General features: G+C 45.9%; 1 protein-coding gene across 3 annotated transcripts in view; it reads left to right on the forward strand.

Annotated features, from left to right (window-relative positions):
* The window catches only part of PRKAG2 (protein kinase AMP-activated non-catalytic subunit gamma 2), a 679,831-nt gene that overhangs the window by 356,903 nt on the left and 305,118 nt on the right, over nucleotides 1-17,810 (forward strand). For all 3 annotated transcript variants that reach the window (XM_085632017.1, XM_085632015.1, XM_085632016.1), the window contains exon 3: nucleotides 7,682-7,733. In XM_085632017.1, coding sequence (XP_085488143.1) covers nucleotides 7,682-7,733 — 52 coding nt within the window. The remainder of the gene's footprint in view (nucleotides 1-7,681; nucleotides 7,734-17,810) is intronic.

Genomic DNA, 17,810 nt, shown 5'->3' on the forward strand with positions numbered 1-17,810 from the left:
TTTACATGAGCGTCGTATTTAAATTACCGGAACTATGCGCCCGCGGGCCCAGGTAGCGGTGTTTCTGGCATATTTATGTAGCTCCAGCCCGACCCAAAAGTTTTAGCGCTTTACATGAGCACCGGATATAAATTACCGGAACTCTGCGCCCACGGGCGCAGGTAGCGATGTCTTTGATATTTATGTAGCGCCTGCCCGACTCGAAAGTATTAGCGCTTTTTTATGAGAACAGGGGCTGTGCAGCGCTTGGTGGGGGATTGCGGGTGGGCATGCTGGGGGCGGTGGGCTGAGCACTGTGGGTTTGGCATGGTGCTGCCACGTGGCGTGTGCTCGGTTTCCCTGTCCTCGTCAGGGGTTCGGGTGCCCACTCGGATCACAGGGGGTTGCTAGGCGTGTGATTTGGGGATTGGAACATAGTTAACCAAGACACGCAGGTTGCACTTACACCCTCCTGGCATTTCCGCCCAGTGTGCGCAACCCCCTCGTTGTTGTTCAACCAGCTGTACGGTTAGTGGTGAACAGGGGCAGTCGCGTGGGGACCCCCTTTGTTGCTGCGCCTCCAGACCTCATTGTGCATTGCGGGGCGGCGCCTACCTCGGCTTCACGTGATCTCTAGGCATCGCGGGGTTGAGGTGCCATGCACGGCAGTGGGGGGAGTGGAGCGTCGGTTTGCACAGTGCTCCGAGGCACAAGCTGCTGGCTTGGGCAGGGAACCAGGGATCGAGCCCCGGGGTCGCGTCCGCATCCTGTATTACTGGGGCATAACATTCTATATCGCCGTGACAGAATGTCATGTCCTACCCTTCGGGTCGAGTTCGCGCTCATTCGCAACGTGCCCGATCCCTCCTCTGCGGAGTCATTCTAAATTAATCCTTAAGCAGGGATGCCGGGCCATGAGAGGTCCGCATGGCTGTGGATTGCGCGGCCGCGCCCACCTCGGCGTCTCTTGGTTACCTTGCCCCCCGGAGTGGTTGGGCATTGCACGGCAGTTGTGGGGGTGGAGCGCCTGGTTTGCACGTCTACAGTAATTAGTAGGGCTGTCCATTGATCGCGTCTCACCTGGGTGACTGGAGGTCATCACTGTTGGAAATTAGCACAACACCGTGTTCATAGCCCCCTTCACCAGAGGGATCCAGGTACAGGCTTGGGGACACTTGTAGGAATACAGCCATGTTGGGGCCACTGGGTGGCATTGGCTCTCGTCCGTCCGCGCGCCTCGTCGTTCACGCGCCCAGCAGCCCCTGAGCCTCTTCGTTCGGTGAGTCCGCCTGCCTCCTCTCCCCGCCCCGGCCCCGTACCTGGGCAGCACCAGGTGACGGGGCCCTGTGGTCGGAATACCACGGGCGGGGGCGGTTGCGGGCTGAAAGCCAGGCCCAAGCGCCGGCCAGAGAGGTTGTGTGGGAGGCGTGGGGTGGGGGCGCGGGTTTGAGACTCTCACGTACAAAGTTACAGGTCTAAGCAACTGTCTCTGTTCCGGTCGCCCCCTTTTGTTAGTGCCTCCTCCGCGCCCCCTCCCCCCTTTCCCAGCCCTGGTTGTGGCAGCCTTGGGTCGTGGCTCGGTGGCCAAGTGGCAAGGCTTCGATCTCGAGTGACGATGTGGCCTTATGGGTAGAGCTGCGGACTGTGGCGCTGGAGCACATCGTTCGAGCGGCTTCGGCGCAGCATGGTGTGATTTTCGGCAAATCACTTGATTGCAACCTGGGGAGGAATTGGGGTCCGTCAGCTACGCTGCCGACCTTGGTGAGGCTAACAGGGCTCGTGCCTCGAGGTCGCCTCCACTTCCTGGGCTATTCCCGTCTTCCCCTCGTACCTGAATGGGGTAGGTAATTACGGTGCCCGTGTTCAGCGCTCCAATACCTAACTTAATTATGGGATTATTGGACGCTTCCTTGATGAAACTTATTCCTACAATTTATAAGCGGACCCGCCGAGCCTCATGTTTGTTGTGGATTTGACAATTGGCATACCTTGCCACTCACGCGCCTTGGCCGGCGCATGCATGGGGAGGCGAGACGCTTGTCGGGGAGTTGTAGGGATTAGGTACGAAAGGGGAGCAGTGAGGGCAGCGAGTCCTCGCGGCCCCTTCACCCGCTCACCTCCGCGAGGCAGTGGCTTGGCTCCTGGGAAGGTGTGCGGTCCGTCTGATGCTTCCCTGCTGTCGGGTGCTGGAACCTGCAAGTTCGTGGAGCATCTGGGGACAGGAGTTGGTTTAACGGATAGGGCGCTCGCGCGCAAACCTGGGTTCGATTTCGGCATTGGCGCCGATCCTCCGTGATTCTGGGCAAATCACAATCCCCTCGTGCCCAAGATATTAATAATGTGCGTCCCCTACGTAACGCATCTGGTGTTATGTAAGCGCTCTGATATCTGATTGGACCCGGCAGGCCAGCGCTATTTATAACTGCCACATTAATCAATCGGTATAGTGGTGTGGCGCTGTGGCCGGGCGACTGACTCCGGAATCTGGGGATCACGGTTCGATCCCCGGCGCCGCGGCATAGCTTTCCAGCACCAGGTGACTCTGGGCCATCGCATGCTTAATCAAAAAAAAAAAAATATATATATATATATATATATATATATATATATAAATAAAAAACAACACCGGAGCTTGAGGGTCGTGGGTGCCACTTTGTGTCGTGGGGGGGGTGCGGCCGAGCCTCAGTCATCCCCGCTCCCGGGACTTTATCTTGCGCACCGGGGTGAGGGGGGGGGCTAGCACCAAGCCAAGGTCGGAGCAGGTGACGGTTACTGCGATTTTATCACTGTAATCATAAGCATCCACTTACTCCTCAGGCTGAAGAGGTCTATATTGTTGACGCCCCCCTTGTCTTGCATGATGTAATATGGGTATGAAATTATAGTTCCTTGTATGTTGGATTGATTTTCGCTTGGTTGAGCGATTCGTTCGGTGCTTAATTTTCTTAGATATGTTTTTGCCGAAGTCCAAAGTTGACTCAGTGGTTTTGGGAGGGCTCCTACGTTTTGGGTCTAGCCAGGTCTTGCAAGCCTCTCTGGGACTGGGTGTAAGGGGTGCCGTAGGGGTTGTTTCTGCGGCGCACGGGTTGGAGGTGCCCTTTCGCCTAAAAGCAGAGTGAATTACAGCAGGGCAGTCGGGTGCGCGTTAGGTGTTTTCTGCCAGCAATAACTGGGGTCAAGGGCAGATTTGGCGCTAGTGGTGATTACTTTGGCTACATTGCCAGGCGTTGTGATCCAGGCCTCATTGTGTCTCGCGTCGCACCAGCTTGTCGGGGGCATGATGTACCTTCAGCAGCGGCACTGTTACAGGCTGAATAGATTACCCAAGGCGACTTCTTCTGAGGACTACGCCATGGCGGGCATTCGTCCTCCAGAGAGTTCAGGGGTAGATGGTGAGTCGGGTTGGTTTTATACCGCATTTTAGGTAAAGGGGGTTGTTGTTCCCCCTCTTTTGGCTTAAAGTGTCAGGCCACTAGGTGGCACGGCTCCTATGTTTTCTCAACCGGTCCGAATGATACCTGGTTTTTCATGCCCACAATGCTTGTGGGACAGCTTTTTCAGGGCAGCTGCTCCTAGGAGGAAGGGGAGTGTAGCAGCAGAAGGCGTGGTGGCCGTAGCTTGGGGTGTCGAGCGTGGCTCGAGTTTTGGGTGCACGATCTGGAATAACGCAGCGAATACGGTAGTTTGGAAGACTGTTTTGCCGGTGATGTACCTTCAATAGTGACCCCAATAGTGTCTGAGCGGGAGCTTGCACGCCTTGTCATTTCGTAACTGTAGCAGGTTCTAAGAGATTGCTCAGCCTTCGCATTTCGAAGCTACAGAGGCAGTGGCAGGATATCCCTCGGGTTGTAGGGGCACAAGACAGTGGCAAGTGATCAGGATATCCCTCGGAGTGAAGGGGCGCGTGGTAGGGGCAAGTGATCACGCTTCAGCAGGAGTGGCCAGGTGATCTTTTCATGCCTGGCGGATGCCCCGGGCACCACGCTGCCTGGTCGTGCCTTTGGTCAGGGTTTACCGTTCGTATGAGCTTGGAGCCGCGGGTCCGCGCTACTGAATCGATCAGGCATAATCAAGTTGCTGTCGCGTCGCCCTGGTTCCTTTTGCCCATTTCCAGCCTTTCCGGTCTCCTGCTTTAAGATTGGAAGACTGCGGGGGAGGGGCTGTTAACCGTTCAACTTTGTCAACGAAGCTGCTGTGTTGCGCGCTGTTCGGCGGTGCTGTAACGGCCAGTGCCCCAAGACGGTAACAGTGTAAGGAAGGTCTGCGCTTCAGGGTCTCGTAGGCAATGAGGGGGGCCCCGAGCGGCAGCCGGCTAAAGGGGTCGGCTTCACCGCCAGCGCTAGGAGTGTACATCACCAGTCAGGCGTCGCAATGGCTGTTGCTTTCCAGTGGGCCCACGGCACGTGTGACTGTTTTAATCCGCTTCGGTTGGTTCAGCTGGTTAGCCATAGTTCTGTCACTTACGGCCATTCCCAGACTAACGTACATAAATGGTCAGGGTGCCTTGCTGAGATTGTCATCCGCTTACTCTGGTCAGCACAGCGGGAGTGGATTGGCTGTGCGGTCCTCACAGGTGAGGCGGGAGGTTTAATCTGCTTGGGTCAGCACCCGTCTTAGGGGCTTGGTCTCAATGCTTTGTTTCATTGGCAAATGCGACCGAGTGGACTTGAAACACCTAGTAAATGCGCGGTGTGTTGGTGGCCGGTCGGTATGCCATAGCCAGTGCCTGAGCATGCTGGGTAGCCCTGCAGACCAGTTGTACTCTGGCAAACACTTGTAGCTGCGCAGGGCTCCCTTGGTCTGTCGGGGTCTGTTATATTAGCCGGGCACTCCTGGGACGCTTCACCACTATGGTCGGGGGCAGTGGGAGGTGTCACCTTGCTTCCAGCACCTAGGCTAAGAAAAGGGTTACTCCTGTGTTGAGTGAGTGTTAATGTTACCTGGTCGTTCATTGGGGCTCCGTAGGGTAGGAGGACCTAGCGGCAAGGTACAGCTAGGGTGTAACCCCTGGGTTAGGTGTCCACGGCTAGGATCTGAGGGTAACCAGCATAGGCTTGCTTCCAAGGTTTTTGAAGTGGATCAGATGTGCCAAGCTGTGCTGCATAGCACCACGCATATTCTATAGGTGCCAGTTTGAATCTAGTTCCTTTGCACAGTCAATGTTAGGTTTTGATTCCTACACGCCTGCACACCTTCGCGTAGATTTTACATTCAGGACACATATTACACATTGAAAGGATGTCCGTTGTTGGTTATTTCCTGGGTTATCCGCGGGTGTAGAGGGGCACTTGCCTGAGGGGGCATGCCGGCTCCGGACCTGCATGGGCTAAGACTGGTCTGGCTGGACCTGGGGAAGCCCGGTTATCAGCTTGTATGTTAAAAGGCAAATTCGGTTTTGGCTTCATCAGGAAAGGTCTTATTCACGCCAAATCCACAGGGTGCCTGGAGGGAGATGGGGTACACCTCTCTAGTTGAAGCATGGATCTTTTCCTACTGGACTTAGGGGAAGCTTTGGCTGCAGCAGGTTGTAAGTAATAGGATACCTTGGCAAGGAGCCCGCTCAGGAGAAGCCATTGAGGTGTCAAGGAGAAAGTTAATAGCGCCATGTGCAAGTTCACTGAGCTAAGAGGCTTTGGCTTCATCAGGCATGGCCTTTTACACGCCAAATCAACAGGGTGTCTGGAGGGTGATGGGGTGCACCTCTCCACGCTAGGCATGAATTTAATTTTACTTGACCTTGGTGAAGCCTTGGCAGCTGCGGGTTGCGAATAGACTGGACCTACTGGACCTAGGGGAAGCTTTGGCTGCAGCAGGTTGTAAGGAAATAGGTCTACCTTGGTGGGGGGCCCTGGTAGTGACGGTGGCCACTCCCAAGGCTGTGGAGGAGTTACAGGGCGATCCAGGGTCTGCACCAGCACCAGCACCGCGGGGTGCTAAGCCAGGATACCCAGAGATGTTTAGCGGGTCCCCTGGAAGAACGACGGCGCCCCGTTAACCGAAAGGCGGTTGTGGGTCTGAGCAACCGGGGGCTGCCATGTATGCTCCGCCCACCCATCACGGGGGGGCGTGTGAAGCATGTGGACTGGTGGTCCACGGATGGGAGGGGTGGACCCTCCCAATATTTGGTATACACCAGTTGGCGTTGCCATGGTGACTCTAGGCTTATCAGACGGGCAGGCGGCATAGGGCTGGCCTGCCCTGGGATCGCCCGTAAGATAACCCACCTTGTTTGCATATTGGTTATGCTAATAAACCTGCAGCAATATTTCTCCACTTACATTACAGTGTTGTGTGTTTTATTTATGTACTTATGTACTTATGTGCTTTGTGATAACTGTTGCCGATATTGGCACTATTCAAAGCGGACCTCAAATCTCTTCTGTTCCAAAGACACTTTCAGAACTAATTCCTTCATTCTCAGACCCCGCCAGGAAGTTCGTTAGTCATTGTAAATTTGTTATATTTATTTATTTTTTGTACATTCCTTGCTTGCTGTGATTGGTATTGTGTTCCTCTTATCTGCTGTGTTTGATTCTGTGTCCTGCTATTTTTGTACGTTCTATTTTGTAACATTTCTCTCATGTAACGCAACTGGTTCTATTGTACAGCGCTCTGACACCTTCGGGTAAAGTTCGGGCTTTCTAAAAATGCATAAATAAATACATAAACTGTCAAACCAGCTCGCTTCAGTCCGCTTGTCTCCAGTCGTAGTGAACCCCTCGGGGTACCGAAGAGAAATTTAGATATGGTACGTATGTGTGCTCACTGCTCCCCATTCTTAGAAAAATACAATTGAGACTTAGAAAGGAGACACTCTCGACCCTAATAACAATTAATCACTCAAAGGGAAAAGGGAATAACATCAAGCAAAACGTCAGATCAACATGAATAGTTGAAGTGACCAAACGGTTCGGTAAACGGATGAGGTTAGATTAAAACAAGGATGCGTTTCGAACTCTAACACAAAAAATAATGTTTAGTTCAACTCCGTGGTCTGAATTTTCAAAGGGTGGTTAAGTGAAAAATGAACTACCCTTGCATGCTGTGTAGCGCTATTGGATTTATAGTGAGACATATTAATTTTCAAAATGGCCGCCCCGTTAAGGAAACCCCAAGCATATCTATTAGGGGATGCTACTCATAGAGAAAGTAATGCCCAGAACAACCATACACAGGCTTTTTGTTCATTCGAGTGAAACAAGCACGATAGGAAAATTACTGTGATTACAATGTAGTGAATACCATTTATAATAAATATAGCATATTGCTTACCGTTCGCGACGTGCTCGAAATGAATATATGTTGCTTGTTTATGGAAGAATCATTATACATGCTCCCGATTAAATGTACCTCAGTTTTATGTCTCGTTCTTTTTAAAACATGTTCTGCATTTTGTATTTGAAAAGTCACTGTTTAAAGATGTCCGACAGCATTTCCTCAAATGCTTGCTTGTGTTTACAGTGCAGTGGACAGGCTTTCCCCTTTTCTATGTCTATTATTTCTATTTGCTGCTTTTGGAGGCGGTGGTTACCTTTCCCCAGCCTAGCCAATCAGAACCGGACCCCCGCGAGGCCAATGGTTCTGTGTCTTGTAGTGTCAATGGAAAGGAGTCAGTGTGCTGCTTAGAGTGTCTGCAGTGTCGTCTGGCTCAGCTTTTCCTGGATGCTGACGGTCTCCCTCTCTCTGCCTTCTCCCTTCTCAGGCTCAAGGCAACATTGAAGGCATGCTGGAGAAACTGGAACTAGACAATGAAGGTAAGGCTAATTAATACACCCTCCGCTGTACTGCCAGGATATGTGTCTGCCTGCGAGCGTAGGGAAAAGGGAGTGGCTCTAGAGATACAATGGTGGGGGCAGAGGTGTGCGAGGTGGTCCAATTGTCTGCTTTGTTTCTGCTTTCAATATATCTGTTGTGACAAGTGCGTTTAATGAGGAACTCAAGCATGCCCATAATAGTATTTTAGCCGGGTGTTGATCGTGCCAATGCATTTCAGTGCACATTTGCCCATGTTTTCTTTATACGAAAATGCTTAAGACAGAACATTCGATAAATATATGCTTAATGGAAGGAACACGCGCCGAGTGTACCTATAAGCAAAACACGTTAGGGTGCTCCAGGTATTTTTTTATAAAAATATTTCATTGCATTACTGCTCAACCATAAGTGCCGCCCCCCCCCCCCACCGAAAGCATGCACTTTAAATGGCAGCGTAGTTTAATCTTGTCTTCTTCTGTAGCCCTCAGTCCTAATAACGGCTGGGGGATCGGACTTGCTGCCAATGCCTGGTGTAGCAACTGCAGGTTGGTGCATCCAGAATTGGCTGACCCTCCTGTAGCACAGATTCTTTAAGTTTTTTTTAATGTTGCTGATTTCAGTAGGGAAGTGTAACAACAGCTTTATGCTGCTACCGCCTATCGTATACTTTGTTGTCAATTTGTATAAGTTGATTTGGAATCCATATTTTAATCGAAGAAAGGAGTATCTTCTTCTTGGCCTATCCATTTTAAGTTTCTAAAGGTATATCACCGAGCATTGTACGTTTCAGTGGGAAACTGAGCTAGAGCCCAATGTGCCAATGCATGTTAGTGAGATGTTAGAACAGTTACTTCATTTAAGTCCATTGGATCGAACGATGAAGGAAGAAGCTTGGTTCATCACTGTGCTCAGTGTTTTCATTAGGTGGATGGAGCGGGTTCCTTATTGATATACACTGCATTTTAGAATGGAATTGAAGCTTGTGTCAATCTTAATAAAGTCATTTATATGTTGGATATGATATTAGAGCATTAAACTAATTTATTTATTTATTCAATTTACATTAATTTGTTTTTATGCTTTTTGCTTCTTGCAAAAAATGCAATATGTGGTGAAGTATGTCAACATACAATTTGCTCTAAATCAAAAAGAAGGTGGCATGTACATCATTGCATCTATGGAAAACATAACTCAATTTGTAGATGAGAACACTTGACTGCAATTACGCTTATAAGAATTAGTAATAGCATATAGAATGAAAACTGTCTGTTATGATCTGCCGAGTTATTTTCTGAATCTAAGGAAAAGCATGCATTTAAGTAATATGTTTGTGGTTCCAGAGAGCTTGATGATGAAAGAACGGTTGGGAGCTGTCTCAAAGATCTCTCAACATGACATTTATTTATAGTAAACATATGATGATGACTGCCAATTTTTATCTGCACTCCTCCGTCTTTCTTGTATTCATGAGTGAAGTCTTGTCCGATACGTAGATTACCGGTAATACATCTTGGGTATTCTATGCCCTCATAAATTTAGCTACCGGTCTCCAGAGAAGCTTTTACTGTTAGCTAAACCACTTTGCTTATTGAATTGGCAAACTGTTGAGTATGTAAAAAAACCAAAACATTATTCTTGTATTGTGTTCAGTTGTGTGAAATTATGAGCCATGTTAATGCGTATTTAGTTATTTGTATGTCTTAAATGCATTTACAGTTCGCAGTACATTTTGTATTGCTAAGCTTGTTCTTAGAACGTATGTTGTTTAAACTGTTAGAAAAACATTGTTTGTTTTATAAGTATGTTTTATTTAACCATAAGATCATTGTTTGGGACTTAAAAGATTTCCTTGTTTAAAATCTATATTTGACGCAGTATAGCCTTACCAGGAAAAGGCTTGTTGTGCAGATGTTTTTTTTTAAAGCCACTTCTCCCATTCACCTATTGTTAGGTTTCAGACTTTTAGCTTTGGTTCAAAGTGGTATTGCTGGGACCAATGTCTTTAATTAGTATTGTTGAAGAAGTGAAAAAAAGGCATAATCTCGCATATTGAGACGCATGACATGAGATGTACACTTGTGATATCCAGAGCAGGCCATACAACCTTAGCAGTCGGTCATTTGCTTGGTGCAGCAGGAGCTAAGGGTGGGAAAATCCTTTCATCACAGGAACCATTTTCTTTCCTCTGATTGCACTCTTGGCAGGTACCCAGGTACCTGTTTCTGAGAGAAAGTGTAAATATGTCAAATTAAATGATTTAGTAAAGGCAAAGCCACCAATTTAGATATAATTGTCACCATTTGACGTTCCTCTTACTTAATCATACAGTATCATCAAACTCTTACCGCACTAAAGAAGAGCAAGTTTTATTTACTGTATTTCAGTTAGAAGTGCCTGTTTTAAATGTACTTACCAAGATAGGTACCTAGACAGCTTCATAAAATTGTCTTTTTATTCATTAATTTGCATTTCTTTATTGAGTGGCAAGTTTGCACTCCTGCACGCCGGTGGTTGTTGAACAATCTACTGAGATATACTACTACAGCAGTTAGACACACACACACACTGGATGGGAATGTCACTGATCATTTTAAATGTTATAGAGGGATGAAAAAGGGATGCATATTTGCCCCATTTTTATTTACGTTGTTTATCAATGGACTGGAAGCGTCTTTGATCGCTTTACATGCTGATTCCCCCAGATTAGGCAAGAGACCGGTCCCACTCCTGTTGTACGCAGATGATGCGGTATTGTTAGCACGAACCCCTAGAGTCCTGCAGGTGTTATTGGATTGTTTTGTGGCCTTTATGAGTAGGATGGACGTGTTACTGAATTTGCCCAAATCATATATTATGGAATTCGGCAAGCAGGTCATTAGAAACAGCACCTAAAAAGTAGGTTCCCATAGTTTAGCAAATGTTCCTGCCTTTTCCTATCTTGGCATTTTACTCAATGAAAAACTCATTTTTAAACATCTGCTGGATGGGAAGATACTTAACATGAGAAAATCAATGGGAGCAATCGCACATTATGCACACAGACCAGGTACATGGTCACCGGGGTTAATTTTAACATTGTACAATTCATTCTGCGTTTCTAAGGCGCTATATGGAAGTGAGGTATGGGGTTATTCAGTGGCCACAAACTTCAGACCACAGAAAATAAATATCTTAGAAGAATTTTGAAAGTGCCCCAGTATGCCGCCTTATACACAGTACACGAAGAACTAGGAATTCAGTACATACTGGATTTGGTGGTGGTCAAACCGTAGTTATGTTGGGTGAAGATCTGGACTAGCCAGGAGGAGGGTTTTAATTGATTAGTGATTGAGGACTGTGTCACTCGATCATGGATTAAAAATCCCATGGCTAAGATATGTCAAGGATACCCTTACAGCTCTAGGCAGAGCAGATAACTTCATGCAATATGATACAGTGTAACTTCAGGACAAGCATATAGTGAAAGATTTATTTTTTAAGCATGCTATGGCCTCCAGGGAGATAAAGGAGCTTAGAAAACCTATGTTAGGAGGGCATGTCCTAGTGAAATCGGTGTTGGGCAGTGAGTCCTATTTATTGATTTTTAACAAATGCTCATGATAGATTTTTACTAACCCGTTTTTTACTAACCCGTTTTAGACTGAACTTTTTGTATCATCTACTAGCATTACCCTCTGGCTTTGTCACGCATGTAGAAGATAGAGGTCCCTGTGGCTGCGACAATAGGTCTCCACAGGATACCCTATATTTTGTTTTTCTATGTAAATATTTTACGCATCCAAGGCGACTGTTTCTTAAATTGCTTTTAAAAGAAATGAGATTTAGGCATGCCCATGGCGGTTTACTGTATCTACAGCTTCTACCTAATGCCCGTATGCTGTTTTTGTGGTTAACTTTTTAGGAGCTGCATTAAAATCTAGACATTCCTGAGGTGATTAAAAATGTATGGCGATTTTGCACACTTTATCTGATAAGATGGCTCAAATGAATTTGTTCTTGATTTTAACCATGGGCCATTTTGTGTCAATGAGCTTGATAGGTTTCTGTATCTGTACTGTATCTGTACTCTTAGTTGATGGAGGGACATGACTAATATTTATAATGATAACATGCGATTTTTTTTTTGTACATTTGGCGTTCAGCTGCAAACAAATGAACCTGTTGTTGAGGTTTTATTCTCTTTAATTTTGCTTTTTTTATGGCTGGGACTAGTGCAGAATAAAGATTATTATTATACTAAGATATATGCTTGCTTGTAGAAAGCTATGAAGTGTATATACACCTTTACAAATGTTATTGCGAAGGTATGCAGTGAATATATGAGATAACATATTGATTCTCCTGTGTGCGTCTGGATGTGTGAGATGTGAAGGAGCACACTGATATTTTTGCTCTATTAGTAGAAAGTCTACATTTTGTGATCTCTGACATAGACAGAAGGGGTCAAGTTTAACCCTTTGTTGTTGATCGCTCGTGAATTAAATGAACCACACTTGACAGTTAATTTTATGGTAAATCGATTTTACACATTCGCATGGGATGCACGAGGGGTTCCAGGACATGGCATGCTATCTTACTGCAGGACTTGGTTTTCAATGTGAACATCTCGCCCTTGAATACGTAGGCCCAGGATCCCAAAGCGTAAATGGAGGCTTGACCAAGTTTTGGACAGTTTTTCATGCAGATTGGTCAAAGAAGGCCAAAGTTATCCGCAATCCAGGAATCGCAGTGAAACGACATTGAAGCTCAGCTTTTGAGCTGCTATCGCTCACTCCGTAATAAACAGCCATCTGATCTCAGTATCGGGTCTGTTTGATATACAGACAGGAACTTTTAGGAAATCTAGTCTAACCTGTTTTGCTTTAAAATCAGTTTTAACTTGCTGGTGGTTTCTCATGAACTGACTCATATTTCGCTCTCAAGCCTTTCGTTCTGAATGTGAGATGCGTTTTTTAGTGGTTACTTAATCCAAAACCAGAAATTTAAATTGCTGCTACTTTTGGACACTGGCCAGAGTCTTGTACTATTGCAATTGTTCTGCTCCTACTTTCCCTAGAGATGCCAGCAGCATCGTCAGGAAATCATTGATCTCGAGCACTCAGCCGCTCCCCATCTGTCTTTCACAGGTTGACGTTTGCCACACTTTACAGTGCCGGGGTCGTGGTTGTCTTAAAAGCTTTCTTTCATTACCTCCTCTCAAGTCTTCCTCGCCACTGTAATTACTAATGAGCAATAGCTCCTCCCCAGAACTCTTTTGTTTTTCAACGTTTGAATAGGTATTCTTTAAAGTGGGTACCTTGTGTTATGTAATGCACTAAAACAGTGAATGTAAAATTACAGAATTTGAAAGGTTTGCTTTTTTAACACAGTTGCAGGTACGATTTCGTTGTTCTCAAGAGGGCAGTGTACTCTGAAATTAAAAACACTCATTCGAGGTAGAGGAATTTTTTTTATATATTGGGGTTGCAGAACTCTCTTTGGCTACCCTTTATCTGTGCACAGAAACAATGTTGGTAGAGAAAACTAACCCTGCCCATCAAGTCTATTCGTTTTCCTAATTACTGTTCATCAAACTTGTTTCTTTGATGCAACCGCTTTTGCCCATGCCAAGTATTTCAAAAAGAAACTATGCTTACTCCATTTTTTTCTTAGCATAGTTTTATATAGCGCGAACTGACCCGAATCCAATCAGGAGCACTTTACATAGCACCAGTTACGTTACATGAGGACACACATTCATTTTTTTGGGTACGGGGAGATTAAGTGATTTGCCCAGAATCACAGGAGGTTTGGCGTCGTTACCGAGACTCAAACCCAGTTCCCTCAGGTCCGAGGTCGAGCGCCCTAACCGTTAGGCCAACTCCTCTCCCCATTGAATCCATATCCCAGCAAGGTCATCTACCTGAGGCCTCAGTCTGTCAATTACCTCGTGCCCATGAGATCCATCACCTTTGCCCAGTTCCCCCCGCAGAGTAGCAACTTTCTAATTTCGAGGTTGCTAATGGTGGTCATGGAGGCCAACAATCTTTGCTTGGGGCAAGATGATTAGGTCTATCTGTGAACAATGCAGGAATTCAAAATCTTGGCACGCCCTGTAGCTCTCGGAGAAACACAAATTCAAAGCACTGCTTACCCCATCTTTATTCCACAGCGTCTTCAGTTAAACTTGTGAACCAAAGATCTTACTTCATCCTTCACGATAGGAAAACATAAACCGATTGTGTGGAAAAATAATTGCCAGTCCCCTAAAATGAAGAGCCAGTGGGCCCCACCGACAACCACCAGCTCAAATTCTGCAATGGAAACACCAGGCCGCAACAATGCAACAAAAGGAAAATAAGTCGTTTTTTTCCTTGTGTGCACAGGCCATATATTTGATATCCCTCAGGAACCACTTTTGGGAATAGCATGAATCGGGCTCGGGTGTGGTCTAGAAGTGTCCACAGTCAAACGCTCTCAGTTTGTGTTTGGTTGTGCACCTTCTTGGAATGAGTTGCACTTTGAGGCGTCATTCACTGCCTTCTACCAGGAGCAGCACTCCTGTGTCCCTAGAGGGGGTTGTGGTGATCTAACAAGTTCGCGGAAGGATCGGAGCCAGGTGTGAATGACATCTAGCAGCACGATCGCCCAGTCTCAGTCGAAGGAATCGCATTGTGAGGCAATGTGCTGATAAACGCTGCATTGGAGGTTGCAGTCTGCATTGGGCCAACGGTAGTTGATGCCCTGACTGGGCGTACAACATTTAGGCAGTTGCAGTGCCTACAGAAGTCAGGCAGTTGCAGGCCTCCTCCAGACTTTCAGCAATCATGAGTTGTAATCCTGACTTAGCTGACGAGGAGCACAGTGCAATGATCCCACATGCACAGAGGTCTTCCCTTGTTTGCTCTTCATGTAGCCTTCTGCCCATGAACATGCTGGGCCGCATTCTTCCTGGACCATCTCTGCTCCTGCATTGCCAGGAATACTCCTTCCCCCTTTCAATAGACAGGAAGGCTTGTAGGTGCTTCAAGTGCAGTTCCTCAGCTTCTCCAGCAGAAATTTCAGACTTCAGGTAATGCTCCCCATCTGTGGGAGACTGGCGGGTGGACTGACACCAGCCCTCAGTTGCACAGCAGTCCTTTGAGTACTCTGCAGAATACTCCTTTCCTTAGTCAGAAACGACTTTGAACTGAAACGCAGTACGGTGATTTGGCTATCACATTCATACACAACTTCTAGATAGGGATGTGGTTCCACTTTCGCAAGCTGAAGACCAGGTTTGGAGTGGTTCTCCTTTCAAGTGTCGTCTATGGCCTGTTCTCCAGACACTGCTTTTGTGTGTAGAGTGATTCTTCTCACAGCAGATAGCACTGGGACTATCTCCTTCCTGGAGCACTCACAACAGATGCACAAAGAGGTGTGAGGGTTTTGTATCTGTCTCTTATCACAATTCAATGACTAAACAGACAATTAAGGCAAGCCTCAACTTTCTCAATTCTGCAGTTCCTCCCCTACCACTACCACCCACCAAACAGCAGTGCTCGAGAAGAGTAATTAGCAACTCCCTGGTAACCAAAATAGCTGTTGAAAGTTTTAAAAGTAGCCTTGTCTTCATCCTCTGCTTCTGTATTTGGATCTCCCCCATTCAGCTTCAGGAATGCAGGCAATACACTTCCACTGTCTCAGAGCATGGTCTTCACCATTCACATTGTGCTAGGTTATGCCAGGAGTATCCAAAGTTATCACACTCTCCCCTATTACTATGGATTACTCCCACACCATGCATGGGTCACACTGAGTATACAGACACGCACTCTTAACGCGCTGTGGAGTGCAAGACCTCTTTAATAGCGGACACTGCTTTGCTAGTTTCTATTGTGGTGTTACTCAACCCAATAAACAACCTGGTGCTGCTATACAGGTGGTGCATAAGGTTGAATAGACCCAGGTTATGGGCTTTCATTACATTTTTCCCATCTCATTTAGCCTTGAATTCTTGAGAAGTTGATTTGGAACATTCCCGCTAAAGTAACCATACAGTTTTGTGTGATTCTGAAGTGTCTCCTAAATAAATATCACTGTTTCTCTTTACACATGATAACCATGGTAATCTTATCAAACTTAAAACAAGATGCCAACATGTTTTATTTTAACTAACGATTTTAATCGTTTGTTTGGTAGAAAGCTTTCTTAATTGAGGCAGCCATTGTCCCTCAAAAACCATATACTTTTTTTGTCCTCTGAGTTTTATATAGCACAAACTTGACCCGAAGTTATTGGGTATCAGAGCGCTTTACATTAGCACCAGTTGCGTTACACAAGCACACATTCATTTTTTTTTTAGGCATACTTGTAAGAATTGTGTTGACCTGATTATGCTACATTATTGCATTTTAAACGGGGCTTAGTTACCTACTCCATCATGTCGCTTGCTTGTACAGCGTTTAATATAGGCCTAGGGCTGCCTCAACCTTGTTTATGGGAATAGAGGCACGAGGTTTTATGGAGTAGTTGGATGTGCAGCTCAATAAAGACACTCTTTAAATATTATGGCTCATTTCATGGAGGAAACAACAATCATTAAAAACAAGTTTTTCACTCGTGGCTCACACTCCTAACACAGAATCTGCCTTTGCAGCTAGTGTTGAAAAGAATGCTATATAAGCAAGTATGGTTACGTTTATAGGTCTGATTTGTCAGCGCCACTGTCTGCAGATGCGGTGTTACCAATTGTGGGGCTTTGGCTCCACCCATGGTAGTATCACTCTCACTTTATGCTGCTGGCATTTGCTTGTCTCGGTATGCCTTCCCTGAAGGTCTTCCTTTAGAATGCACGAAGGGCTATTTTACTTCTCAAACTACACTTGATCATTACACTGGTTGTTACGTTCACATCTTTATTTCCTATATACATTCTATTCTGGAAGCAATCGTTTATGTTACTTATTTCCCAGCAGTTGGCAAAGCAATCGGGGCAGATTCTAATGTGATAAACAACATTTGTGCATTTAATTAGCATCTAATTCCCTGAGTTTGTATCCATTGGCACTTTTGACATTGCCAACACTTGTTTGTTTGAATTATATGGAATTTATTTAGCACTTACGCCAGAGTACTGCAGACCGATATACAAGCAAAAGTACAATACATGCCATCGCAGGATAAAACCGTGGGCCACAAAAAATGAACAATGCAGCCTAGAGGGAAAGAACTTTGGAAGTTCTATTAGAAATATATTAAAGGAAGAAAGAGCCACAGCACAGCTTGGAGCAAAATAACGTTCCAGGCTTTGAGATGAGGATACGAAAAGAATTAAAAATGGGAACATGTGGAAAGCAGAACGAAAGTTAGATAGAAAGAGCGTGAATATGAGGAGAAAGTTTCACTTCTGTCGTAATATCTCAACCATATTTTCCCAAAGCGAGAATGTAATGTTGTTGCAGAGGGACAGCAGACAGCTGGAAGGTTCACCACAAAATGTGATCTCGTAGTACAACATGAAAAACATGTCCTTGTTCTTTAATGAATTTGAATTGCGTCGATGTTTTACCTTTTCTGGGCGATTTGCAGCAGGGCTAGTTTACTCTGTATTTAATTAACTGAGCAAGTTGGCTCTGGCTGGATGCAGGTGACGCTCGCATTTTACGGTTTCCTTGTTTCAGACTACTGCGAGCTGGCCCTTTCTGGTATGCTGCTGATCTGGTCCAAATTCCTTTGTCATTAATGGCCTGGTAATGCGTTTGGGAACTATATACAGGAACGTTGTATTAAGAAACAGCTGAAACTCCAAACGAAACCATGGGCATTTGTTCTAAAAATGTGTCTGGAACTACACAGTTCATCTTTCATTTCAATTATTTGTTGGAATGAGCCTTATAATGCAAAATTACATTTAAAAGGTTGCTGGACAGTATAACAATATACTCACAAAACAAAGTCCTCAAAAAAGAGAATTATAAAAATGCAAGACAAAATAGCCATCTCACTAAATCCTCCACACCAGCTGTTTTCCCCAAATTGACTACCACTTTCAAACCAGTGAAAAAACGTGCTGATCAAGACTAAGGTTGTAAATAAAAGTTCCACAAACCTGCTCT

The sequence above is a fragment of the Triturus cristatus genome, chromosome 10, assembly GCF_964204655.1.
Source record: "Triturus cristatus chromosome 10, aTriCri1.1, whole genome shotgun sequence".
Taxonomy (NCBI): Eukaryota; Metazoa; Chordata; class Amphibia; order Caudata; family Salamandridae; genus Triturus; species Triturus cristatus.